At 57.7% G+C, this 26667-nt stretch overlaps 2 protein-coding genes, 1 long non-coding RNA gene and 1 other non-coding gene across 5 annotated transcripts; 2 read left to right on the top strand and 2 right to left on the bottom strand.

Annotated features, from left to right (window-relative positions):
* Nucleotides 1-4987: 4987 nt before the first annotated feature.
* On the bottom strand, nt 4988-14503 carry SLC27A4 (solute carrier family 27 member 4). The gene is made up of 13 exons (XM_062641492.1): nt 14415-14503; nt 11919-12085; nt 10874-11268; nt 10088-10246; nt 9674-9743; nt 9475-9566; nt 8875-8984; nt 8426-8635; nt 8073-8199; nt 7758-7895; nt 7433-7597; nt 6882-7028; nt 4988-6703 (listed from the first exon to the last, which is right to left on the bottom strand). The coding sequence occupies exons 2-13, from the start codon at nt 12077-12079 to the stop codon at nt 6546-6548; spliced, it is 1932 nt and encodes a 643-aa protein (XP_062497476.1). The 5' UTR covers nt 12080-12085; nt 14415-14503; the 3' UTR covers nt 4988-6545.
* Nucleotides 14504-14641: 138 nt separating this feature from the next.
* Nucleotides 14642-14736, top strand: TRNAR-UCU (transfer RNA arginine (anticodon UCU)). The gene is made up of 2 exons: nt 14642-14678; nt 14701-14736. It is a non-coding gene; the product is annotated as a tRNA-Arg (tRNA).
* A 2300-nt stretch (nt 14737-17036) lies between these two features.
* LOC134175296 (uncharacterized) lies at nt 17037-18612 on the bottom strand. The gene is made up of 3 exons (XR_009968963.1): nt 18005-18612; nt 17586-17679; nt 17037-17080 (listed from the first exon to the last, which is right to left on the bottom strand). It is a non-coding gene; the product is annotated as an uncharacterized LOC134175296 (long non-coding RNA).
* Nucleotides 18613-21556: 2944 nt separating this feature from the next.
* Nucleotides 21557-25564, top strand: TRUB2 (TruB pseudouridine synthase family member 2). Of its 2 annotated transcripts, XM_062641063.1 has the most exons (8): nt 21561-21713; nt 21794-21916; nt 22003-22077; nt 22546-22607; nt 22892-22973; nt 23520-23592; nt 24041-24177; nt 24651-25564. In XM_062641063.1, exons 1-8 carry the CDS (start codon nt 21611-21613, stop codon nt 24938-24940), a joined length of 945 nt encoding a protein of 314 aa, XP_062497047.1. In that variant the 5' UTR covers nt 21561-21610; the 3' UTR covers nt 24941-25564. The 2 variants fall into 2 exon arrangements, with proteins under 2 accessions (XP_062497048.1, XP_062497047.1); XM_062641064.1 differs by lacking the exon at nt 22003-22077 and having other exon boundaries at nt 21557-21713.
* The last annotated feature ends 1103 nt before the right edge of the window (nt 25565-26667 follow it).

Below are 26667 nucleotides of genomic sequence, written 5' to 3'. Positions count from 1 at the left end.
TACTTAAGCTAAACTCCTCTTTTTATACCCAATTGTCTATGGAGGATCCCTCACTCAGTCCCAAGCATGGAATGGCACTGGGCAGGACCGGCCATCCCCAGGGCACTGTGGTGTTCACCCTGGTTATACAGCAACCGAGCAGGATGCCCTGGCAAAGCCAACTGTGCCCAAACAAAGGAACAGGTTGGAAACAGCCTGGCAATAAGGAGGGGTTAATTCCTTTTGTCTCAGCCCTGGCTTTAGTTTCAGCCCTGCCATTTGCACACTTTTTCTCTCCCTTTGAGTGCAGGAGAGGGCCATGCCTCCATCTCCCCTCTGAAGGTTTACTCTGGAGGAGACTCTCCATCGTGTTTTAGAGGATAACGCAGTTCATAAACACAAGGCCCAGCGCTACGAGGAAAAGCTTTATCCGAGAGCCCCGCGCTGACGATTCCATTATTTCTCCATAAAACATCAGGGGAATGCACCAACAGCTGCTCGCATCCTTCCACACAGCAAGGCAAACTGCCCGGCGAACAATGGCTGGCGAAAGGGGAGCCATGGCGGAGGCGGTGACAATGGGTTTCCTCGCTCGGGGCTTTGTTTGATTTCCCCCGTCTCAGTTTTGAACTCCCTCCGCCGAGGGGGTAGGATGGGGAGAAGGGCGGGGGGAAGCAGGCAGAGGGGAAGGAGGGTCAGTGGGAGTTAAAGCCTTTTGCAGCCTTTCTCTCCCATTCATGTGGTAATTGGGTGTCAAGCAGAGATCAGTAAGATGGAGCCCGGCCTCTGTGCCCGGGTTAAACTGCAGCAGAAAGAAAGCGGGAGCTGAACCGATGGAGGCCTGAATGTCATTAAGGGCGGGAGGAAGCGGCTCTCCCCCAGGAGCCGGCCCTTCTGCCGGGGTGCTGGGCCGGGGGGGGGCCGCTTCCCATTCAGGGCATCCCTGAAAGCGGGCAGACAAAGCGGGAGGACGCCTGCACAATGCTGCACCCCCGGCCCTACCGTCAATAGGGAGCTCTAAACAGGCGTTTAACCTTCAGAATAGCTGAAAGTGATACTCAAAGCTGAGGAGGTGGCTTGCCCGACCGCCGTTAGCCTCTTCCTGCGGACAGGCTGGAGGCCACTTGGATGGCCAGGGGCCAGGAGGAAGGCTCTTGCCACTGTCACTCCCCTTGGCTCTGCTGGCACAGTGCTGGGGTGTGCAGGGGGTTGGAAGTGCCCGGGACCAAGCCCTGACTCCTGCTCTGGCTGGGAAGATGCTGGCATCCCTAGGAAGGGCTGCTCTGCACCCTTGAGGCTGGGGCTATTGGATGGCAGTGCCATAAGGAGGAGGAGGAAGAGGTATAATAGGGGTCACATCCCACACCTGGGATCGTTTATTGGAGGGATCTGGGGACATCCAGGCCAGATCCCCTTCCTGAGCAGGGGGATATCCCAGCCTTGACAGAATTGCCTTCTCTTGTGATTCCTGGGCTTGCCAGTCTGTATTGCATGGTCTCCCCCAGAGCCTTGCCTGGCATCATTTGTGCCTATGGGTGGCAGGAGAAAAGAGGGCCAAAGCCTGGGTTATTTTGGGAGGTGGGATTTGCCACAAAACAGGCAAGGCTTGAAAAGAGCAGAGCAAGTCCCATCCCCTGCTCCCCAAGCCTCACACTCCTGCATGGCCCAACCATCCTGTGCTGACCAGGAGCTGAGCCATGAACAGCCCCAAAGACGCTTGCTTCCCTAGTGAAGCCTTCCTGCTTTACAGATGGAAGATCCCATCCCTTCCCAGGATGACGAGGTGCAGGCACTCCCTGCACACCATCATTTTGGTAGAATCCCCTGCCCTTTCAAACTGAAGGGGGAAAAGCTGTCCCTGGCCCTGCTCCTGGTTCCACTGGGACCACTGATGGGAATCACGTATTTCCATTTCTAAAGGATAGGCCCTTCTTTAGTGCAGAATATTTCCCTGTCGCTGCCTAAAGGCAAAGCTAGCTCAGTGTGCAGGAGTGGCTGTCATTGTCTGGGAAGCTCCAGCACACCAAGGAGGAGGCTGGAAGGGCTGTGCTGTTAAAGACTCTCATGGACTTTCTCAGCACAGATTTCCCCCAGAAAGGTCCTGAGCCGTTTGCAACCCCCCTGTCTACCTTTAAGCTACAACAAACAGCAGTTCTTCACACCAAACAGGGCCTGGCTGAGCTGGACCTGGAGCAGCTGAGCAGAAAGGAAGTTTCAGCCTTGTTTTTCTTGGTATTCCTGTCATTGTCCAGGATGAGGAGTCTGGGAGAAGCAGCCATCTCCATGGTGAAAAGTACGTTTGGTTTGTAAAGCTCTTAGGCTTTGCGTAAATTAATAGGCTAATAATAACCCAGGAAAGGATCCTGATGTTTCCTTAACCTCATGCAAAGAGCTTTTAAAGTTTTTTAATTAAAAAAGAACAATACCTCGTACTTTATACATAGTGCTTTTATCTGCACGCAGCTGTTGAGCCAGACGAGCACACTGATCAAAGGAGAGACAAAAGTCTCTCAAGGTGTCTCTAATCATAGGAAAAAGATTCAAGCAGCTTCTTCCTTAAAATCTCACAGATACAAAGAAATGAGAAAGGAGCAGAGTACGATCAAGCACTGCTTCTGTCCAAACACTCCTCTGCTGGAAGGGGTTTGTCCCAGCACTGATCCCAGGCTCAGTCCTGCGCTTGCTTTGCTGGCCCGAGAGCTGCAGGGATGCTTGCACCTAGGCTTCGTTTTTCCAGAGGAGCTGGGACATTAAAAAGGCGCCGGGATTTCAACCCAAAGCTGACAGCAGGACAACTCTAATTGCTGCAGCTGGGTTCCGCAGGGAGGCTCAAGCACTGCCAAGAGCGACACAACCCTCCTCAGTACGGACAAACACAGGGAAAACAGGGAATTGTCACCAGCCGCATCTCCAGCAGGGACCAGAGATGCTACTTTTAACCCCCCAATGCCCCAGGGCTGTCAGCATCACCTCACAGCTACCAGCACACCTTCATGGGGCTCCCCTCTCCTTGGGAGCTCAGGGCAGAGGTGTGCCTACGCACACACCCCAGCCCTCCAGCACAGCACCGTGCTGCATGGGTACCACTGAGCTCTGCAGGTCTCCTCTGTCAAAGCCCGTGTATCACAGCCCCCCATGTGGTTTGCTGAGCTGTTTCCCAGTCAGTTCAGCATCTCCCATCTCCCAGAACAGGAGCTCTCACCTTGGGAGGGGGGCACATCCTGCTCCTCTTGCCTGCACCCTGTAACTACAACCGGTAACATGGGGCCTGAGCTGAGCTCCCTGCTGTGCTCCAGCCAGGTCCCAGCCCCTTGGTTGTGTCAGTACCAGCAAGGGCTAAATCCTGCTCCTTTCACAGGCCTCAGGTGTGCTTAAAATCCCCACCCATCTCCAAACCCCAACACTACAAGCTGGTCTCCCCTTGGATGGCCTTACATGCAAGTGAATAACAACCATACTTCCACAAGCTTCCAAAGCCGTTTGCAAATCCTGAATGCAGATTCTGCTTGGCTTTTTCACCCTAACCAGCTCTCAGACAGATAAAACAGTGCTGAGCCCTGCCCTGTGCCCCTCATCCTTCAGAGCAGCTTTGTGTGCAGGACGGCACCACCACCTCTTCCAGGAAGGGAGCACAGTGCTCCCATACCCTCTTGTACCGCTTCATCCATATCCAGACAACAACCCTAAGGCTGATTTTGGGGAGGCCAAGCTCTCACCCCTTCCCTTTAGCAGAGGGCTGGGTGATGCTGGGCAGTTCAGGTTGGTGCCCACCAGATGCCCGGCACAAGGAGGTGACCTCGGTGCTGCTGAGGTCCTCACCAGGGGAACACCAGTACCATCACCTGCACCCAAAACTTCCTCTGCACCTCAGACAGGCCCTGACCTGTCCCATGGTGGGCAACCCTCCCCTTCCCAGGGCTCTGACCCCCTTCAGGGAGCTCCTAAAGAGGTCTCCCCTGAGGGGAGACGTTTGCTAAGCCCAGCCTGCCCTCCACTGGTGGCTGCGGGAGGAACAGCATCCAAAGGTGGGACTGGAACATCCGCAGAGGTCACAGCCACTGCTGCGCACCCTGAAGCGGCCCTCCTGTATAACCCCCAGTGCCAAAGCCACCCTGCTTGAAGGCTGAGCCCTCGGGCACTGCAGGGCCATGGGGACAAGGCTGTTTTCCACCAAGCTGGGGTGATGCTTTGGCACAGAGGCTGTCCCAAGAGCTGCATCATTCCAGGAGCAGTATTGGACCACGTTGCTCTACCACTCCGTGCTCCGGGTCCTCACCTAGCCTGAGCTGGAGTTGGCTGCAGAAGAGGTCAGATGCAGCTCTGAGATGGGTCTTGCCCACAGTCACTGCATCCAGTGGCTAAATTGAAGCTTTTAGCTTAGAGATGCTGGAGAAGCCATCAATTCGAACATGCCTGGAAGTGCATCTGGTATAAAATGGATGCAGATTTCCAGTGCTTTTCCCTTGGTGTCTCTCAACAGGCACCAGGCTTCACCCAGCCTCATGCAAGACATTTCTCCCTGGTACACACATGCCATGAAGGATCTGGTTTCTCCCATCCCAAGGTTGAATGCAGGGGGTCTAAAAGACGGTTCTGGTAGCAAGGGAAGGGGAATGGGTACCAGAAAACTTGTCTGTGAGAGCATAAATGAGCTGGGAGGTTAAGCATGGCCAAAACACGGAGAGAAGCAGCAGGAAAAGAGAACAGGAGAGGTATGAAGGAGCCAGTCAGGCCATGGTAAACAGGGAGGAGTGGGCCAGGACAAACAGGACAAGATAAAGGGGTAGTGGGAAGTCAGTGGAAGGATGTGGGGAGAGTCTCATGAAGAGCTGGTTATCCCACAGTCATCAAATGCAGCAGCAAGGGGCTTGCTTCCCAACCCTGCTCCAAGATGAGCGAACATCCCCACAGGGAGGTTGTGCTCTGGAGAGGCAGTTCCCAAAGGAGCACAGTCCCTCACCTCCCCACACAGAGCAGGACTGCGCAAGGAAGAGGTAGGAAACTCCAGCATAGCCCATACTCGCATTTAATTGTGAGGACAGGACAGACTGGGGCAGGCAGGTACGGTGGTGTGGAAACACAGCTGGAAGAGCAGGCACACCCTGCCCTCACAAAAGACAGACGTCATTTTAAGGAGTAACCCTGCTAAAAGCATAAAACCAAATCGTTAAAGGAGGGGGGGGGAGAGGGGAGGAGGGGGGGAGAATAATAAACCCCAACCCAGAGTTTTCTCTGGAACAGACGTTTCTGCATGGTCCTCGAGGCCTGGAACTGGGCATCGCTGCTGAGGCCGTTTCACGTCAGACACAACGCGGGGAGTTCAAGTAGCGCAAAGTCAGGTGTTTAACACGGACATTTCACTTTGGGGACCACCTCCTGCAGCGGAGACAGGGAGGGCTCTTGCGGGAAGGGATGCAGAGCAAGTGAAGTCAGGCTCTCGCACACACCACCCTCCTCCTCCGGACGTTCTCTCCCCATGGCAAGTTGCTTCCCACGTTCAGGGCATAGACATCAACCAGCAGACAAAGCCCCGAGAGCTGCTCCATGGTGCTGAGTGCATCTAAGCAAAGGCAAAACCAGACCCTTCATTCCTGCTTTTCCCACCTGCTTTCTGCAAGGAAAAAGGTGCACGAAACAAAGCTGCATCCACGAAAGGTGGAAGGAAAAGACCCAGAGAAGTGTCCACAAGAGTGGGGTTCGCTCATGTCCTTCACTATGGAGCAAGGCCACAAGGACACACACAGCTGCATCCACGCTGGAAGAGGAGAATCAGTCCCAGATGAGCAGCCTGTCTCCCTGTGAGAGAAAAGGGCTCTCCAAGAGAGGCCAGGTCTGGGCTATTCCTCCACCTACTGCACAAACCCAGGACACATTCAAAAGTACAGACAATAAATTAAGAATGAAAAAACAATAAGTCAGCATGTATAATATATATATATATAATAGAACAGAATGTGCGTGTGATTGTGAAATATAGAAATGTCACCCCCAGGAGAGAGCAAGGCATGGCAGAAACACATCCCTGTCCCTCTCCCGAGCCCAGCACTACCCTGCTCCCCTGATTCACAGTAGAAACACGACAAGGGGGCAGGGGTTGTGCCTGGCACCCAGCTTCCCTCTGCCACTGGGGGCCCTGTGCCAAGGAGGAGCTGGCTGCTTGGTGGAGGAGTGGGGAAAAGAGCCCAGCACTGGTCCCTTCATGGCCTTCACAAGGAAGGGTGGCTGCAGGCAGGAAAAGGGAGGGAAAGAGAGGAAAAGTAAAGTGGAATGGCAGGGGCACCCCACTCCTCCTTAACTGGCCAGGGTCCTGCCCCTCCCATGGCACGGGACCACCACCGCTGTACCAAATAGGAAATAAAGCCATAACGAGTCTATGCTTTGGTATGAAACCATCCCCCTCCCCTCGGTCCCCCTGCGTTCCCCCCAAACCATTATCTGTGAAACGCGTCAAATAAAATCTCTAGCATGCCTTTACATCACTCCTTGAACCTTTTCTTCCCCTGTGCCTGCCTTGCCCCCCTCTCCCCAGCAGGATTCGGGGAGGTGCCTCGCTTGAGCCCCACCAGTTACAGCTTCTGCTGCCCCGACTGGATCCTGTCGAACGCCGCCTGGTCCAGCGGCAGGTAGCGACCTTGCCTGGAGTCCAGGAAGTACAACCTGTCCTTCACCACCGTGGGGTCAAAGCCCTGCTTCCGCAGCTCCACCTTCTGGAACTTGTAAGTGCCTGGAGAGAGGAAGGAACGAGGAATCACTGGCTGGAAGCCCTCATCAAACCCAGCCTCGCACCTCCAAACCACCAGAGGAGCATCCTGACACTACCACGGACTGGTCTCCATAACCAGTTCCCCCTCCCAGGCTCCCCCAGCTCCGTGCCCAGTGGGGATGCACACTCTCTGACTCACTTGTCTTGGAGACTTTGTCCAGGAACCGCAGGAAGACGGGACGCGCGTACAGCGGCAGCGCCTTTTTCAGCTTGCTGGCAAAGCCCTCTAGGTCACAGGAGTTCTCCGGGTCGGCGATGGCTGCCATTCCTGCCTTCCCTTCAATCCCTAAGCGGCACAGAAGAAGGGAGAACACTCAGACACACTGTTCTTAGAGCACCATCTCCATCTGCCCCGTACCGACAAGGCCTCTGGCACAGACCCCGCTTTGTCCCGAAGCGCTGGCACATCCAGCTGTGTCACCACCCTGTGGCTGAGGCTACCAGTGACACCCTGTTGGTCACGGTCACCTCCTCCCACAGGAGGCACTTGCAGCCAGTTCAGAAAGGCCACAGGGTCCTTCCAAACTAAAAGCTTAAGAGAGGGAGGGAACCCTTTGGTTCCTGATGGGCACATCCACAGTGGCATCTCCCCACAGGAGCCTCCACAAGGCTGGACGTGCAGGACACGCTCACACTCAAGTGTCAGAGGCCCGCCTGCCTCGCCTGGTTGTGCTCTTCCCTCTCAGCTACCTGGGATCTCCACCCCATAAACCACCACGTCTGTCAGGTTGAGGATGTGGCTCAGCGTCCCCTCCACCTCTGTGGTGGAGACGTTCTCCCCCTTCCAGCGGAATGTGTCCCCGGTGCGGTCCCGGAAGTACATGTAGCCGTATTTGTCCATCACCAGGACATCCCCTATAGGAAAGGGAGGAATGAGCAAGAAGTTAGTTGTCGAAGGGGTTAAAAGCAACCCTGGTGCATCTCAGGGCAGTGCCATTAGCCTGGACCAGCCCCACATGCATCCAGGTACCCTTCTGCTTGCTCTCGGTGGCCAGAAGGGCCCTGCTTGCCTCACCTGTGAGATAGGCAGTGTCCCCTTTGGCAAGCACGTCCCTGGCGATCTTCTTGTTGGTGGCCGACTTATTCAGGTAGCCATCGAAGTGCTGAAAGGGGTTGCTCTTGACAATGCGGCCCACCAGCTGCCCTGGCTCCCCTGCAGGGAGAAAAGAGTGGATGAAGGGAGGCACAACCGCCTGCACCCAAGCAAGGAGCGTGTCCAGTAGGGCTGGTGGGGTTTAACTGAGCAGAGGCTCAGAGCCAGGTAAATTGTCTTGAATAACAGGGAAGACCTGAACAGGGCTGAGGAGATTTATCCCTGTAGTTGCCTCACCTGGTTTGCAGCGGATACAGACACCGTCTGGTCCCCGGATCAGCTCCATGGTGTCTTCATCCACCCTCACCAAGCCGATGGGGTACACACCTGGCAGGATCCTGCTGTTGAAGCCGCATGACCCAACCTAGAACAGGAAGAGCTCAGAGCTGTGGGTAGCAAGGACATCTCTCCTGCCCCGAGGCTGCTGCCCACACACATCCAGGATACCAGCGAGCTGGCATCGCCCAACAACACCCAAACCCCTCTGGGTGCAGCGCAACCCACACCGAGCCTCCCGGAGCAAGACACCGGGAGCAGGGTTTCCAGCCCTGCCCAGGCCAGCGGTCACGGTGAGGGCAGTGGGGCCTTACGTTGTTATCGAAGTTCCCCAGGCTGCAGTTGCACTCGGTGGCCCCGTAGAACTCTGCTACCTGGGCAATGCCGAAGCGGGCCATGAACTCCCTCCAGATGGAAGCCCGCAGGCCGTTGCCCAGTGCCATGCGCACCCGGTGCTGCCGCTCCGCCTCCTGGTAGGGCTGGTTGAGCAGGTAGCGGCAGATCTCCCCGATGTACTGCACAATCTGGGGGGGACGGAGGGGAAACACTCACTGGGAGCCCTCGCATAACCCAAGACCTCCTGGCTAATGCTGGAGCATGGCAAGGGCTTCAACACAAGGAGTCAACACCCCAGGTGGGACGAACAGCCAAGGAAGGTGGTTTGGGATGGACAGGCAGAGCTGGTCCAGGCCTCCCCCCTCCCCAGCATGGCAGAGATGCTCCACTCCCCACTCCCTGCCGGCCCCTCGCCCCACGGCCTCACCGTGCAGTTGTATTTGACACAGTCCTCCCAAAAGTGCGAGGCCGAGAACTTCTTGCGGATGACAATGGTCATGCCCTGCAGCAGGCACTGCCCGATCCCCACGATGTTCCCTGCAGGGAGGCATCCAGAGGAGCCCTCAGTCCCCAGACATGTCCAGCCCAGCCCGCTCGGGGAGAGGCCCAGCAGGGCAAGGTGGATGCCACAATCTGGCTTGCATCTGATGGGTGCTCAACCTCGCCAAAGCCCCCAGGACCACAGGAACTGGGGAGGAGATGGGCAGCAGTGGGATGTGGGGCAGCACTTTGCACCCCGACATCCCAGCACGTCTCAGCCACTGCTTTCCCTTCCCCTTGACTTCCAATGGGGAGCAGCAATAAGGAGCAGACAGAAAGCCAGCCTAGGAGCTGGGATAACACACACACCACCACCCCCCTCCCTCGCTTTCACTCCCCACTCCAAAGGTCAGCCAGATCGATTCTTGGCTCCCGGGGAAAAAGCACAAAGCCTTGCTCAGACACTGCCAGCAGCAATCAACGGGAGAGCGCTGCTACACCAGCCTGCAGCCTGAGCCACGGAGCCATGGAGTCATGGCACAGGTACCTGCAGCGTGGTAGAGCGGGAGGCAGTCGTACATCACATCATCGGGCCTCATGCGGAAGCCGTAGAAAACCAAGCTGGACATGCGGAAGTACCTGGGGTGGAGGGTGAAGAAAGAGGTGCATCAGCAGCAGGTGCTGCGCTGCAACAGGGCAGAGCTCAGCCCCGTCCTCCCTGGAGCCCCTGAAGCCCACGGTCTTACCGGCAGTTCACCACAATGGCAGCCTTGGGCAGCCCCGTTGTGCCAGAGGTGTAGATGTAGAAGAGTTTATCTGGGGAGCAATGAGGAGAAAAGGTCACAAACCCCACCTAGGAGCTGGCTGAGCTTGGAGGGGGGGACAGGTCAGATTTCTATACTCTGCTTGTGCCTGCTGAGCCAGAACGTTATGTGACAGCACCAAGAACATATGGGGTCACCCTGGGCAGATCAGGTCTGACGGATGCATGGAGGGCACAACAGGGTACAGACACCACAGCAAGACCCATCCTGAACACCCCATGCCCTGCTGCAGACGTCTGCCATTGGCATCCCAAGCAGACATTCCTGTCAGTGCTGAAACTGGCTGATCCACAAGAACACCACCACGAGCTTGGCCCCCAAGAGCTGACCACGTACCAAGAAAGCCCTTATCAGGGGGGGTGGGCTGGTGCTTCTGGGCCATCTGTAGGAGGGGGTCCAAGTGTTTCACACCAGGAAGCGCAGGCTCAGAGCTCCCTTCCCCGGACCAGTAGAGATGGATGGATTTCTCCAGGGAGGGCTGCACTTCCTGCATTGCTGAGGAAGTAAAGAGGAGAGATGGAGGAGGACTGCAGGGTGGCTACAGCACAGGGACCCCTGCCCTCCCAGACAGCCCCAGGCAGCAGCACCCTCGCTGTGCTCAGCGGGGTCCCCAAAGGGCTGACATCCACCTCAGGTGGGTGTCGTTCCCACGATTAACAGATGCTGTGGCCACAGCCCAGGCCTCTTCAGGGACCAGAAGATCCTGTTCCCCACCTCTCCGCAGCCAAAACCTCTTTGGTGCCAAGAGGTCTGTTGACATTATCAACCTCAGAGGCGTGGGCTGAAACGCATGAGGAGCTGGAGCCGAGCAGTAGGGATGTGGCTGACGGCTATGGAGAGCAAGGGGAGCCCAGCCCAGGACTCCATGCGGGGAATGGACCCAAGAGGCACAAGGAAGGATCCTCACACCCAGGATAGCTGCTTGGGAGTCAGACAGCACTGAGCTCCAGATCCTGCTCATTATCCAAAGGGACCAACAACAGATGCAGTTCCTGGATAATCCAACTGTCCACCCTCTTCCAAATCCCTGCTCTGCGGTGGGCAGGAAAGGAACACTAAATCCACAGCCACAGCCACCCCCTCCAGTCCCAAGCGCCCCGGCCACATGTGCCTGCCCCTCACCTTCCATCATCTCCACCCCGAACACCACAGCCTTGGAGTTGGAGATGGTGACGCAGTGCAGCAAGGCCTCCATGCGCAGGTGGGAATTCACAAGGGCCGTTTCCACTCCAATCTTGGCCAGGCCGAGCCACAGCCCCACGTACTGATTGCGGGACTCCATGAAGAGAGCCACCACATCGCCCGAGCGGAAGCCTTGGCTGTAGAAGAAGTTGGCCACTCTGTTGGAGTACTCATCCAGCTGCCGGAAGGTCCAGCTCTCGCCCGTGCCTTGGAAGATCAGCGCTGTCTTCTCCGGGTATTTGCTTGCTGTCTTCTGGAAGATCTTGGCAATGGTGTTCTTCTCCCGCACGTGCTTCCATACCTGGCACTTCACGCGCAGCAGGACCAGGCCCGTGCTGCCAAAGGAAGAGGAGCAAGAGGGCAGCTGCTCAGTGAGCACTGCAAAACCATTCCCTCCAGCAAAGCCAGCACAGCGTGGGGACCTTCACATGAGCTGCAACAGCCCAGCACTGCTCCAGGCCCTACTCTGGGTGCTCCCCTGAGCAGCAAGGACAAAGGCAGAGCTCATCTGCATAGATGCTCATAGCCAAGAACTGATGAAGAGGAAGCGATGCGTTTTGGACGGCTGCAGACAGGGACGTCCTCAATCAAAAGGGCATCTTTGAGCCTCAAGTGCTCTCCAAGAGGTGTTGCCGCTCCCTTCCCACACACCCTTGCCAGGAGCTGGCACAGCCCGGTACCAACTCAGAACCAACCCTGCCCAGGCACTTGGTGCCACGCCAGAAGCTTTAGGGACAGGGTGAAGTACAAGGACAGGCACCAGACTTCAGAGCTCAGCTGAAATCTATCCTTCCTGCAAGGTTTGCCCCACAGTTTGGAGCCATCTGGGCCTGGCAGAGGCAGATCTCCTTCCAGCTAGGCCAGGTGCCAGCTGAAACACAGGGCTCTGCAAGGACCTGGAGGCTGTGCTCACACATATACTGGGGTAGAGCAGTGGGCCAGGGGCAGGGTGGATGGTTGGGGCCACCTCAGCCAGGACACCTACTGGACATCCCTTCGTATGGTCTTGATGAATATGAGGAAGAAGTCCCATCCGCCAGATCCCAGGTAGAAGATGAAGAGAGCAGGGATGGCCTGGACCCAGGACAGCTCCAGGCTGACCCTGAAGAACAGCAGCAGCGCTGCGAAGGCAGCCAGGCGCAGCATCGTGGCCTGTGGGGAGAGAAACCACGGCCATCAACCCGCACGCCCTGGACGTGGTGATAACAAACCCACGGGCGGGGGATTTGTTCGCAGCCCCCAATTTCCTGGATGAGGTCCCTGAGTCATGGCTCCTCCTGGCAGTGAGGACACAACCCGGCAGCACAGAGCTCCCACAGAGGTTCATGGGGCCCTGGGCACAGCCTGCAGTGGCACTGCTCGGTGCCAGCTGAGAGCCCGGCCATTCCCACCTGGAGAGCCACATCCTGCACACCAGCAGCCAGGGGCACGGCTGCGCCCCAGCAGCGTGAGCTGCAGGATGAAGTCACTTCATGGATGCGGGAGCAGAGCCATGGCAGGAGACCTTGTACAGATGTTTGGAAGGCAGCAGGGTGATGCCAGGCGGGGTTGGCTCAGCCCATCACTCCCAGCCTGGCTCCAAATTCTTCCCTATCCCAAGGATCCCTCTTGTGCCCATATAACCCAGGTCTCCCCAGCACCAGCTCTCCTGAATGGGTGGTGGGAGAGCACAGCTTTGCATGCTCCCCAGCACAGGAACAGGGACAGGGACAGGAAACTTGGTCCTTTGAGCTCTGCTTGTGTTTGCAAACCCTCGTGTCAGTGAGCAGCTCTGCTGGAGACGCTGCCAGAGCAGGCTGGGGACAAAGCCAGGCACAGACATGCTCTGACCAGGGCAGAACAAGGGCTGTCACTGCTGCCAGGAGCATCCCAGACCCCCACCTCTTGCCCTCTGTATAACAACTCAAGTCTCTGGCACACAGCCCCCCAAACCGGTACCTCTGTCCCCACCCCAAACACCCCCAGATGCGGCTCTGACACTCGCAGGAGACCACGACCTAGCAAAAGGTCTGTTCAGGTGCCAGCATCGGGCAGGGACAAGTGGCAGCGATGTGACCGTCACAGCTCGAGGGCTCCTCAATAAAACGGGTCCCTCCTGGCATGAACGCCAGCCGAAGAGGAAGGAAACACTCAACGTCATTTCCCTTTCCCTCTGAAGGTGGATTCACTGCTCTGAAGCCGACAGCCCCCGCTGGCCTCAGCCATAGGCCGTGGTGCCCCGAGCCATGCTTGTGGCTTCCCCCCTGCCCCGTGCAGCTCCCCCCCGGGTCCAGGGGAGCCCCTGTGGCTTTGGCAGGAGATGTCGGTGGGTGGGAGCCGAGGCAGCGCCACGTGGTCACCGTGCCCCGGCATGTCACACGCGTGGCTCAGCACCAGCACCACAGCACCCAATGCTGCTGCCACGTGGGGCCGCCCATAGCCCCTGCCCACGGGTCCCCCAGCACCTCCCCACCAAACACCTCCCAGGCCTGACGTCCCACAGCATCGCAGGACCCAGGGGCCTCTCCCCGCGGTGAAACAGAGCATCTCTCAGATCCCATTAAGTGCTCCACCTCAGCCCTTCGTTACACGCTCCCATCAAGCAGCCGGCCATGGAGAGCCAGCAGCGGGGGAGCCACGCTCCGTGTGGGCAGCAAGGTGCTTTTAATCTCCCACTGGAAGGCCAGACGGGCCCAGACAGGCCCTCGTTATCCTGCTCTCACATCTGTGCCTCACACCGGCGTGCCCGGTGCCTCCCGCCAGGAGATAACCGGCGCGATACCGAGAGATCGGCGGCGAGACGTTACCGACGGCAGATTCCCGCGGGTAACCGGTGTTACCGCAGGGCCCTGCCCCGCCGTTAGGGATTCAGCGCTTGTCTGCCTGCATCAGCACAGGCACGATTAAAGACCTGCCCGTGGCTCCAGCGGGCACAACGCAAACCGCAGGGATCCATCGCCCGCGGGCACCGCGAGGAGCCTCCGGGGAGCCAAAGGCGGGCACAAGACCCAAGAAGCCTCCGGGGGCATCTCCCCAGCCCCAGCAGATGGGCGGCAACCGTGCCCTGGCTTGTCCCTGGGCACGGGGATGGGGATGAGCCCCCCGCCCGCGGGGAAAGACAAACGGGAGGGACGCGGTCCTGCCTCACCCCCCCCACCCCATCCGATGGGGGCTGCAGAACCGGGAGACCCATGCGGGCCCCACACCGGGTCCCTGCTCCCCCAGCCCCGGCCAGGCCCCGGAAGAGCCCGGAGGAACGGGGGGGGGGGGGAAGCCCCGCATCCCGCTGCGGACAAGGGCCGCGGCGCTGTACGGGGAGATCGGGGCTCGGAAAGGCTCCGGTACCGCCCGCAGGGCCGCGGCGCCTCACGGGGGACACCGTGGGCCCCGGCAGCCCCAGCCGAGCGCCCGCGGGGAGGCAGCGAGGCCACCGCGTGGGAGCGGAGCGGGGCCGGGAGGTGTCGGAGAGGAGGAAGGGGTAAGCCCGGTGCCGCGCTCTTACCGGGCTCCGGGCGGTCCGCTGCGGCCCGGCAACCTGCACCGGGAGCGGGGCCCGCCCGCCGCTGCGGCACGGCACGGGGCGGGGCGCGCAGCGAGGCCCGCCGGGAGTTGTAGTCCCGCCCGGTGCTGCCGGTGCTGCCCGCCGCGGAGGGTGCGGGCCCGGGCGGCGGCGGGGCGGGGCGGGGCGGCGCGGCAGGAGGAGGCGGCGAGGGCAGCGCGCACACGGACGGCTCTGTGGCGCAATGGATAGCGCATTGGACTTCTAGCGTGTGTGTGTGAGGGGAGTCATTCAAAGGTTGTGGGTTCGAGTCCCACCAGAGTCGCGTTTTGCCGCCGGGCCGTGGGGATCGCTCTTGGGGTTCCGCGACTGCAGCAGGCCGGGGACTGGGGGGGTCAGACGGAACCGCCGGGCGCTGCCGCCGCGAGGAGCCCGGTGGGCCCGATAATGGTGGCGGGGAGAGGAGCGCCGGGCACGGCTCTCCCGGTTATCCGTAAATGCGCATCGATCGCGGTGGGTCCGTGTGTTGGGCAGCATCATCGCCACCGCTCCCGGTTATTATTGTTACCGCAGCCCCAAAACGGGTCCAGCAGCGCCGGCACTGACCGCTGCTGGTGGCGATGGAGCTGCCGCATGTCCACGGCGAGTACATCCCTCCCCAAAGCAGCGTTTACACATGGCTTGCGTCCAACCTGCCAAAAACCCCGTCCTCCCCCCTTTGCCTTCCTTCGGCAGGCTCGACAAGCGACGGCTGCGGCAAACGGGAGCGGTGAAGCGCTGGGGCTGAGCAGACGCAGTCACATTTACATGCTGTGCCATTGCTGACGCGCTGGCACCCGTCACCAGCCCACCCGCGGCTGCGCGAGGGCTGCACGAACCCCGAGTGCAGCAAAACCCTCTCTCAGCCATCGTTTCCTCTGCTGCCTTTGCTGCTCTCAGCCCTTGGAAGCAGCGAAGCTTTGCTGCCCTTCGGTTTAATCACCCCAAAGCTCTGACACGTGTCTGCTGCAGAACAGCACGTTTCCGGGTTGGTTTAGGGCTAAACGGCTCTTTCATCTCGACCAGTGCAGTTGGACAAGCACCACGCTGTGTTTTACCAGCAGCTGAAGGATGTGTTTATACGAGATCCTTTATGATCTGCTTGAAACAACTCCAGAGGCCAAGAAAGGCACGAGCCTGGTTTTGGAGGCAAACACAAAGTCTGGCTGGTGGGGACAGGGATGGAAGAAGGTGAAAACAGGCAGTTGGGGGTGCAGGAAGCAAGCAAGCCCCTGTATGCCAGTGCCTGCACTTAAACCCAAGAGTCTTGCCTCTGCTCAGCCTCCTGGGAGGGAGCAAACCCCTGGCTGCAGTCAGCCCCTGCTCCTGCCCCAGCTGGAAAGATGCATCCCCACAGCCCATCCTGTGTCCCATCCCCATCGGTGCAGCCATGCACCCAAGCCATCACCCACCACCGCAGACAAACAGCAGACTCTGCTGGAGCCAGAAAGGGGTGAGGTTCCACATCAGATCTCCCCCGAGAAAGGGAGACGGGGTGGAAGGAGACGAGTACGGAACCACAAGCTCCACACTGGCTTTTATTAAGCAAGACGGAGTTTCGACAGCAAACCCACACGTACAAAGAGCCCTTGGCTGTGTGGCTCTGTGTTCTCTCATCCCACAGCTCTGCGCTCTGCTGCTGGAGCCCTCTTTAATTAACCCAGACAGCAATCAGCTCCCTGACGCTGCACAAGCAGCCGCCGTTTCTGCACTCTCAGGATTCAGCTCCTTATTCCCAATCACATCGTTTTGTTGGCCAAGGAAGGGCCGATTCCTACTGAAAACACAGCACAAGCACGTGGATTTCAGCCTTTCTGATGGCGGGGGGACGGAGACACATGGGACATGGCAGTCAGGATCAGCTCTTGAACAGCCAATCCAGCAGGGATAATATCCAAAGGTATTTCCCTGCCCGTTCCTGTGGGCATGCGATCACACACTGCCCGATCTCCAAGGCATGAGCCACATCAGGATACCAGTTAGGCACCAGCAGAAGATGGGATGTCCACATTGCACACACCAAACCTGCCCCTGGGCTGCTCTGTAAATCACTGCTTTAGCTCCGGCCCAGGGCAGCCCCAAGACTTTAAGCCTGGATCTTCCCAGGGAAAGTGGAAGAAGGGATTTACCTACAGAGCCCTGGAGCTGCAGAAGGACAAGGCATTGCTGCAGTGTGCTGTAAACCAGCTCTGCTCCATCCCCATGCCAATGTTCTGGAGCATCAGTACCTGAGCACTGCTGCCATGGGAACCAACCCAGCCTTGCCATGCATCCCTCCACTGAGTCACCAACAGCAAAAAGAGGCAAGCTTTGTCACCTGGCCTCTTGGCAAGGGAAACCTCAGCCCTTGGGTCGCTGTGTCTGGAATCAGAGCCATGCTGTGCTCCTGGGCAGGAGGAGATGGAGCACACAGGGACTGTGCTGTCTGCCAACGGGGATGCCCCGTCCCCTCCCCGTACTTGAGCTCTCACACGCGAACGGCCGGGGGAGGGAAGATGCCGATCTCCTCCCGCAGGGATTCCACAGGCTGCTCCCAGCGCTGCTCGTAGTACACGTTCAGGATGCAGCTGGCGTTGCGCCCACTCCGGATCGCCCAGGGAATGAGCTCGGTGGCCAGGACCTGCAGCTTCCTGCAGCAAACGATACAGGAGGTGACGGCTCCGATTTCCATGTTTTGTGGTGGATTCCCTCCTCCAATTCCCCAGTGCAGGCAGGTGCCAAACCCATGTGTCCCATGTACCCTCCTGCTTAACTCCCAGGGGAAACTAAGGCACTGGGAAGGACACTGTGCCAGGGAGGTTATGGTCAGCAGCAACCCCAAGAGCAGAACTCAGGTTCTGCAATGCCCAAACTGTGCTGGGCCACGAGGTAGGGAATGGCCATCAGTGTGGTGAGGGTCCTGCTGGCCCTGAATACCTGCCCAGCCAAGGGCAGCCAGGCCTGGGCATCGCCCCTCCCAGCACAAGAGACTCAGCGCTGGAAGCAGACGAAGCACCAGGCTCTGCCAAAGCAGAGGTTCACAAGAGAACCCCTGATGGACTCCCCCCTGCAGCCTCAGCACCGTCCCCTCTGCGTCCCCAGAGGACACCAGGGAGCATCACCCAGGCTGGCACATCCCCACCGGTGAGTGCCTACCGTGCGCTGAGGTGGATGGGGCCGAACGCCGCTCCCAGGACACACATGGGCAGCCCCGTCTGGATGGCTTCGAACCACTTCACCACCACCTCACCTGGCAGGGAGCAGAGAGGCTGTGAGCGGGCAGGACACCGGGGGCAAGGGCCAGCCAGGGCCATGGGGTGCTGCAGCATGGGCTGCATCATCCGCCCCTTCCCAAGGGGGGCCATGCACCTGTACCCTCTGCCTCCATGGCAGGACTTGGGAATGCTTCCCAAGTCTGCCCATGGCTTCACCCTGTGCCAGGATGAGCGTTGCTGTGCATCACCCACCGAAGAGGGATGCTCAGGGTCCCCATGGGAGCAGCACCCCGCAGCCATAGAATCACAGAATCGACCAGGATGGAAATGACCTTTAAGATCATCGAGTCCAACCTTTACCCCAGCACTGCCAAGGCCACCATTAACTCATGGCACCGAGGGCCTCATCGATGTCTCATGAGCTTGGGAAACACCTCTGGGCTCCCTGCAGATCTTTAGCAATGCAGTTACTGCATCCTGATCCCACACACAGCTCTCCCTGTCCCCTGGGACAGGACAGACCTTTCCAAATGCTGCCAGGGCTCGGGCACAGCCTGCGTAGGAGCCAGCTCTCACAGGCACCAGCAAGGCTTGACTTGCAACTTGCTGTTGAGTCAGAGACAAAACGAGGGCAAAGGACACGGTGCTGTGCAGATCAGGAACAACCCGGAACCCCCAGCTTCTACCTTCACCCGCAGCTTGCGAAACGTGGTCCCCACGCCCTGTGTCACCCGCCCTGCCAGGCAGCAAACACCCATCAACAGCACCTCGGGCTCGGGCTGAGCATCTCCCAGCAGGGAAAAGGTGACTTCCCAAGGCCTCTCGGTCACCACGGAGCCAGTGGGGCACCGCGCTGTGGGTCCAAACCTCCTCCCACACCAAATGGGGCTGAGGTTGAGGAGCCCGACCAGCCCAACCTGCCCCACTCCCAGCACCACCGGTGGGGTTTGGCCCTGCGAGCCCCTTGCTGCTCACCCAGCATGTTGGTCGGCATGCCCAGGAGGGTGTGCATCATGTCATGGACCTCTCGGTACCGCTGGATCACGTACGCCAGTTCTTCATCATCCACAAACTTGGGTGGCATCCGGGTGTCCGGAGAAACCTTCTGCAAATCCAAAGAGGTCCAATCCAGCCCCTTCCAAACCTCAAGTCTGGCTTGGTTTTGGCTGAGGTGGAGTTAATTTTCTAGCAGCAGGTACAGTGCTGTGGATCGGATTGAGGATGACAAGAACCCTGCTAACACACTGGTGGTTTAGTTGTTGCTATGTAGTGTTTATACTAAAGGACTTTTCAGCTTCTCTTGCTGCCCTGACAGTGAGGAGGCTGAGGAGGCACAAAGGACACAGCTGGGACAGCTGATCCCAGCTGATCCAAGGGATATTCCACACCATATGGTGTCATGGTTGGAACATAAACTGGGTACTGAGCAGGCTGGGCATCGGTTGCTGGTGAGCAATTGTTTTTCATTTGCATCACTTGTTGGGTTTTATCTCTCTTGTTATCATCATCATCATCAGTGGTTCCCTCCATCAGCACAACTCCCAGTCCCCAATGATGGGAGGAAGCATCATTTACATAGACAAAACCCAAGGGCTGCTCCTTGGTGACAAATCCAGCATCATCCAACACCAGCATCCATCCCATCTCCCCAATCCCTCACTCCAGGAGGGCTCCCCACAGGTTCCTCCATTGCTCCAACCTCCCTCTAAAGCAAATCTGTGCTCCCAGTGACCAAGTGCAGCCCTCGGCACCCCCTGAACCCCACACTCACGTTGTCCTCCAAGAAGCGGACGTACTCCCTGCCCAGCGACCCATCTGGCAGCCCCCGTAGCCGGGACATGTCCAGGGTGGAGAGACGGATGCGGGGCCGTTCCCTGGAAGCAAAACACAACTCAATGAATTCACATCCTGGTCCTGGAGAAAAGGAGCCCCTGGTAACCCCACTGCCTGCCTCTGCCCTTCCTCACATGGATCCTCGCTGCAGGGATGCTTAAAGGCTCTACCTGAAGCCTGGGCAATAAAACAGCTTTCACCTTGCACCCCTGCAGCAGCTCTGGTTGGGAAACACTGATGTCTGCATTGAAACCTTTGCTGCTGGCCAGGCACAGCCCCCAGCAGGCAGCAGAGCCCTTTGGTGTCCCTGCAAAGCAGCCAGGGCTTCAAAGGAGCAACACAGGGCAAGGAGCAGGGGGGATTTCACTCCCCAGCCCTTGGTGCCTTTGCTGTCCCCTCTCCTCTGGGTCCCAGCCCCATCTATGTGCTCCAGGTGCTTTGCTGGGTCAGTGCCCGGAGTCAGGACCAGGCTGCTCTGCACAAACACAGGGCAAAAGCTATTCCCCAGCTCCTACATCCCAACGGGACATCCCAAACGCTACACAAGCAACAGGCTTGGTATGTAATGAGAAGTGGGGAGAAGCAGGCAAACAAGCAGTAGGATTTGGTTAATAAGAGGCTCATGAAGTCCCTCCTGGCCCTCAGCCCTGCTGCGCTCCACAAGTCCCTGTAGACATGGAAACAGAAGTGATCAAGGCTTAACAAGGAAGACGAGAAGTGGCCTCGTTTCACAGCCTGGGGAGATGCTGCAGGCACCAGGAAAGAAAGCAGGGAGGTGTCTGAGGAGGAGGGAGACCAGTGGAGATGAAGTCTCCGATGCGGAGATGCAGCAGCAGGCACAGGGGAGAAACCCATGGATGTGGTGGGGTTTTATCAGTGCCCAGCATCCACGGAATCCTCCCCTGCGCCTGCTGCTGCATCTCCTCGTGCTGGCACCTGCCAGTTCCAGCAGCGAAGCAGAACAGACAGTGTGAAACAGGGCTGGGCCCAGCGGCTGCTGCTGCTCTCACCCTCAGACTGCCCCAGGGCTCTTGCGATGGAGTAAAACAAACAGCTTGAGGCTCAGAGCTGCCAGACTCCTGTGCTCCCCCTCCACAGGGCCCAAGGAACGCGCTGGGCCTCGTGTCTCCCTCCCCACCACAACCCACGGGGCCAGGGAGGGATGCGAGGGACGCACTGGAGGATGCGGTAACCTTCAGGGTGATGCCTCATCTTGTCGCGCAGGTTGGGCAGGGCCAGGCAGCCCGTGGTCTCCCCCAGCACTGCCACCATGTCTGAAAGAGAGAGCAGAGAGTGACCCAAGAGACGGTTCCACAACAGCCCCTTGCCCTCGGCTGGCGGGTGAGCAATGGGGCAATGAACGCCCTGGCCGGGAGCAGGCTGCGGCCAAGCAGGGACCCACAAACCGTGGATCTTCAGCCTCAGGGGGGCTCTGCCACGGTGCCACCCGCATGGAGGGATGCAGGAGCAGGCATCAGGCCTGGGGGGGTGCCGAGGAGGAATGAAATGGGGCTGGGTGGCACTGTAGGGAGTCAGGAGATCACTGCGGGGTGTTTGGGGTCCCTCAGCCCCTCTCTTCCACAGCTCTCTGCTTGCTGCATCAGTGAACGTCTCACCCAACAGCAGCAGGCACACAGAAACACGCAGGAGACCGGGACAAGCTTCGCCGGACGTTACCAAGGGCGCTGGGTGGAAGGAGCTCCCTGGCTGCGCTTACCGTGTCTGTAGGGGTCATACAGAGCCATAGCGGCCGAGCCGGCCGCCAGCAGCGCTTTCTGCAGCGGGCTGGTGGGGATGTGCCCGGGGTACAGCCGGTAGCACCCCCCATCCTCCTCCTCCTCCTCCTGCCCGTGTCCTTGCCGTGCCCGCCGCTCGCTGTGGCTCAGACCGGCGCTGCCTGCGGGGAGCGGGGGTGAGGAACCGGCCCGGGGCGCGCAGCGCTCGGACACCCTCGGGGCTGCCCACGGGGAACAGGAGCGGGGCACTTGCCTGGGGCACCGGAACCCGCCCGCACCAGCGGGGCCCGCGCCGCCGCCCGCCGCAGCAGCAGCAGCGGCAGCAGCATCGCCGCCACCGCCGGCCCCGGAAGCTCCCGTCGGTGCTGCGCACCCGGGGCGGGGCGGGGAGCGCGCAATGGCGGCGGGAGCGGTGCCCGCGGGGCTCTTCGCCGTGTACAAACCGGCGGGGGTGGCGTGGGGCCGCGTCCGCGCCGCGGTGGAGACGCGGCTGCTGAGCGGTGCGAGCGGCGGGGACCGGCGGCGGGAGCCCCCCCCTCCCCGGTTACCGGCTGCCCCTGACCCAGCCCTTCCCTTGCAGAGCTCAACGAGGGCCCCGGCCGGCCCCTGCCGCAGCGCGTCCGCTTCCTGCCGGCCCCGGGCCGCGACGGCGCCACCGAGCTGGTGCCCACCATGGTGCCGGTGCTGCCCCAGCACCCCCTCGGTAAGCGGGGCCTCGGCCCCCGGGGTGGGACGGGGACGACGGTGGGAGCCCCGCCGGGGCGGGCTCTGACTCGGTGTCCGTTGCAGTGCGAGGCCCGCGGTTCAGGCGGCTGAAGATGGGAGCCGGGCACCGGCTGGACGTGAAGGCGTCGGGGGTCTTCGGTGGGTCCCGGCCCGGCGCATTGCGAGGGGATGGGTGTGCATGTGGGGAGGAAGCGGCGGGCGCTCGGCCCCGGCCCCAACCCGCTGTGCTAAGACACGGGAGAAAAGATCCCCCGGGATCCCAGCAGTGGCAGGAGATGGGGGCAGCCCCTTCCCCCTGCACACGGGGTTCTGCTGGGGGGGCACCAAGCTCCTGCCACTTAACCCCACCTGAAACGGCCTCACTGAGTGTTTGTGCTGAAGGTGGAAAGCTCTGGGGCAAGGGGAGAGCCCTGCTCACAGCCTTGTAGCTTTAACGACAGGCGGTGATTGGGGGCCTGATTGCTCGGCTCAGATGTGACTTCTAAGGAGATGTGGCCCTGACCTGGGCAGGCAGAAGAGTGTGAGCCTGACAGCGCTGTGTGAATGCTCATCAGTAACTTCCCATGTGGCTGAGTAACGGGTTCCCTCCCATCTTCTGTGTTTCAGTTCTTGGCATAGGCCATGGGAACAAGCTGCTCACTGACCTGTACAACTGCCACCTGAGCAGGGTAAGTGTTGGCTCTCAGCAGCCTCAGAACATCCAAGTGCAATCACGCTTGATTCCTGCCCCAGGGCCCAACTGGGCCTTTGGACCTTCTGCTTCGAGTCTCAAACCCATCAATGCTTTTGGGAGCTTTTCGGGGTCCAGAACTTCATCCTTCACGCGAGCATCTGCACATGAGCAGAGGATGCTGCTGTAGCCTGCACCTCCTCACAGCAGCATGGCACAGTATTGCTGCTCAATAACTTGGAATATTTCTGTGATCACTTGCACTCTTTGCCTTCCTTCAAGGCTTACACTGTCGGTGGGCTGTTCGGCAAAGCCACTGATGACTTCTCGGACACAGGGAAGCTGGTGGAGAAGACGACATTTGGTAAGGAACTGAACTGATGTGGTTTTAAAACCACCAAAATCCGAGCACCAAAGAGTGTGCTGCCTGCAGAGCATTTAACCAGGTGAATTACAGTGCTAAAAGGTTACCTGCTTTCTAGGCATTACATTTACATGCAGCCCATGTGCAGGGTGAGGTGTTAGTTCACCTATTTGTAAATACAGCCACAACACAAAGCCAGGATGAGTCCTGAGCACAGTGATTGCTGCTGGAGTGCCTGGGACCTGGATCTCTCCGTAAATCACACTCAGATATAGGGGTTAGAAGCTGTCCAGTGAAACTCTTCAACACCTGATAAGAAAAACTGGAACCAAGGTCTTGAAATCAGTTAAAGAAAATGATTCCTGCTCTGTGGTCAAGCACTGCTGCTCTGTGCATCCCCATGGTATAACCAGAAGTGACTCTGCTAAAGCCACCTTTGGCAGTTCCCATCAGCCTGGTTTGATCCCTGACGGCACATTCCATCCACTGGCTCTTCCCAGTTTCTGGAGGGATAATTGAGATTCCTTTCTACCTTTCTATTTGCAGATCATATCACAAGGGAGAAGCTGGAACGGATTCTTGCTGTCATTCAAGGGACGAATCATAAGGCCCTGCTGATGTAGGTATCCAGTGGGGAAATGCAGCCGACCTCATCCAGTTGCCATTTGTTGGTCCTTAAAACAAAGGAGATGATCTTGTTTGCCATAATCAAAGCCTTTAAAGATTGGAGTGCTAGACAGGAACAGAGAGAAGAGTACAGAGTGCTCTGTACTGTGGTGGGAGGTCACAGTTAAGTGTCCCTGTTGTATCCTGAATGTCCAGCTATTTTAGGACCCATTAGCTGCATCAATGGGCACACCAATGTCTTGTGGACTTGACCCAGTACCTCCCTCTCAAGCTGTGCTACACTGTGACAGTACAGACACCATTAGGATGTGTGCAAAACCTCAACACACAGATGTAAGAATAAAACCTGCAGCTCTGCTTTATTGGGGTGGGGATATTTTTGAGTCCCATCAAATGGAAGTGCTTGGTGTCAGCGCTGCTCCCTTCTGGTTTTGTTGCAGGCATTCTAACATTGATATGAAAACACAAGAGGCCTATGAGCTGGCTGTCAGAGGCTTGATTCGCCCCATGGGGAAAAGCCCTCCCATAATCACAGCAGTCCGATGCCTCCAGTTTGCACCTCCAGAATTCCAGCTAGGTAGGTACCAAATATATATAATGGGGAAGCCTGTGTATGCGTTATAGCAAATAAGTCAGGAAAACTTGAGTTTCTTGTTCCTGCAACAAAATGACTCCTTATCCCAGTGGTTCAGTACAATGCATTAGTGTTGGGTTGGTTTGGTTTGGTTTCTAAAGCAGGGTTTGCTTTGCTGCGGCCAGTCTCCTGCTCCTCACAGACTGGCTTATTTAAAAGGTACCTTTTCTTATCCCCTTTGAAATACCTCAGTTTCCACATTACTGTGGGTTTGTTTCTAAAACGTTCACCTTGGTGGGGGTTAGGACAGCCTGAAGTATTCCAGAAAATCCCAGTCCCCCTGTGCTGTATCTTAAACAGCCTCTTCTACCAAACCTGTTCTTCAGCACGACTGTGATTGATGTCTGCATTAACAGACAAGGTCTGAGTTTGCCAACACTTTGCCGCTCCTGAAGGAACCTCTCTTGTGTCTCTAGAAATCCACTGCTTGCACGAGACCCAGCAGTACCTCCGGAAGATGGTCCACGAGATTGGCCTGGAGCTGAAGTCCTCTGCAGTGTGCACACAAGTGCGCAGGACACGCGATGGCGTCTTCACGCTGGACGATGCTCTCCTGAGGAGCCAGTGGAGCCTGCAGAACGTACGCAGCGCAATTTGGAGCTGTGAGTCCAAGGTGCAAGCAGAGATAGAGAGAACGTTGGGCCATCAGGATGGCAGTGACCTTCCTCAGCTGGACGTGGAGATGGCCCACGCTGCGGACAACTGAGTGCGTGCGACGCAGGGAACATCCCCAAGCAATCTCTGGAGCACAGGAACGCAGCTGCACGCTGACAGGGTGATGGACAGCGGTAGGAAGGAGGTTAACTGCAGTTCACTTCCACCCTTCTCCTTGAGATGACTTGAAGCAGGGAGGCACTTTGCCAGTGACAGGCTGTGTTATTTTCTTAAAGCCTTGCAAACAGTTCATTAACAGGAGCGAGCTGTGACCAGATTCCTGGTGACTTCGGGAGCATGAGCTTGCTAACGGATATCAAACCCCATCCCCAAATTTGTTTAGCAGCAGGAAATAGCGCCTTGGAGAGCTGCAGTCACTTGATTGCACAGATTTGTTTGTTCCTTGCTGCGAGCAGCAGAACTTACCCACTTTGTTTTCCCTCTGTTGTCCTAAAGCATTCTCTTTCTATTAGCCCTGCTTTCAGGCATTGAAGAGCTCAAAATCAGACTAAGAGGGATGTGCTGGAGGAAACACAGCTTACACAAAGCAATGCAAGGAAATAGTTATATCCAGAGTAGGCGTGAGTGATGGGAAAGTGCCTTGTAATAGGGGTTGGCATGCAAGATACACAAGGAATAAAACTGAAAGTGCCCTAAATGGGAGGGTAAAGGGGAAGAGGCTGGTTCTTGGCTCTACTCATCCATGCATACACTGACTCATTAAAAAAGAGGATGCTTTCCCCCCTCCCCAGGGAACCAAGGGTGTTCAGAGGTCTCTGGTATCCTGCTCTGCAGCAGCTCCATGCAGACAGCATGTACTGCCCTTCAGTGGAGCTCTGCAAGCTCTGTAATACCACTTGTTCCCTGTTAGCTCATTACAGCTGGGTCTGACTTTGCAGAAATACTTTCTAAATGCAAGTTAAAACTGAAGTTACAATTCATACTGCACTCAGTACACTCACTGTTCTTCCAGCTGACAATCAGTGAGTATGGAGATGTATTTATAGAAAGTAGAAGATGATTTGTTCTATTCCTCTCCTGCTTTTAGACAAAGCCCAGCATTATTCCATCCTCCAGATGAGAGCCACTAAGGTGCAAGAGGAGCAGTAAGGGGAGTCCTGTGTGCGCAGTCCTGTCCTGGAGCACCCCAGGAATCATTAACTTAGACCCTGAATCTTTCAGCTCTGGGTTTCCCTGCTCTGCACAGAGCAGCAGTGGAGTGTAGGTGCCACCATGTGGCACAGGACCATGGGACTCCCCAAGGGCAGCTTGCTCTTACCTCAGCTCACTGGTTCTGTAAGCATTCATCATCTATGGATGAGCTGGGATCAGGGCACCTTCCATGGACAACTGCCTTGTGCTAAGTGAAGCTTAAACCCATCACTGCAGAAGCGTGAGCTCTGGAGCCAGGCACTTGCATAGCTACAGCTGGAAGTCTTAATCCTTGTGCTCCTACAAGGAGGGGAAGAAAACATGGACTTCTCAGTCCCCAAATACCCTTCAGCTGCTTTGGTAATGGAGAATACTTCATCCCCCATGGCTTACACCTAACAGTAACAGAAGGAATTTGTGTACACACATCCCATTGCAAAAAAACCCACTTCCAGTTGGGTGTGCCACTGCCAGGCCAATATTTGGGTTGGAACACTCCAGGCTAAACTGGTTCTTCCACACACAAAATACCAGCCAGAACAGCAGTGGGCATTTGAGAACAAAGAGAGCATTTCCCAGTCCTGGCTGCCTTGTGACATTATTCCTCCCCTTAAAACTACTCCTAAA

This window comes from Pezoporus occidentalis, unplaced genomic scaffold, assembly GCF_034315485.1.
Source record: "Pezoporus occidentalis ecotype Australia unplaced genomic scaffold, CSIRO_AGI_Poc_V1 ctg68, whole genome shotgun sequence".
Lineage (NCBI taxonomy): Eukaryota > Metazoa > Chordata > Aves > Psittaciformes > Psittacidae > Pezoporus > Pezoporus occidentalis.
Note: the sequence above shows the minus strand (reverse complement) of the source record. Positions and strands in the feature narration are given on the sequence as shown.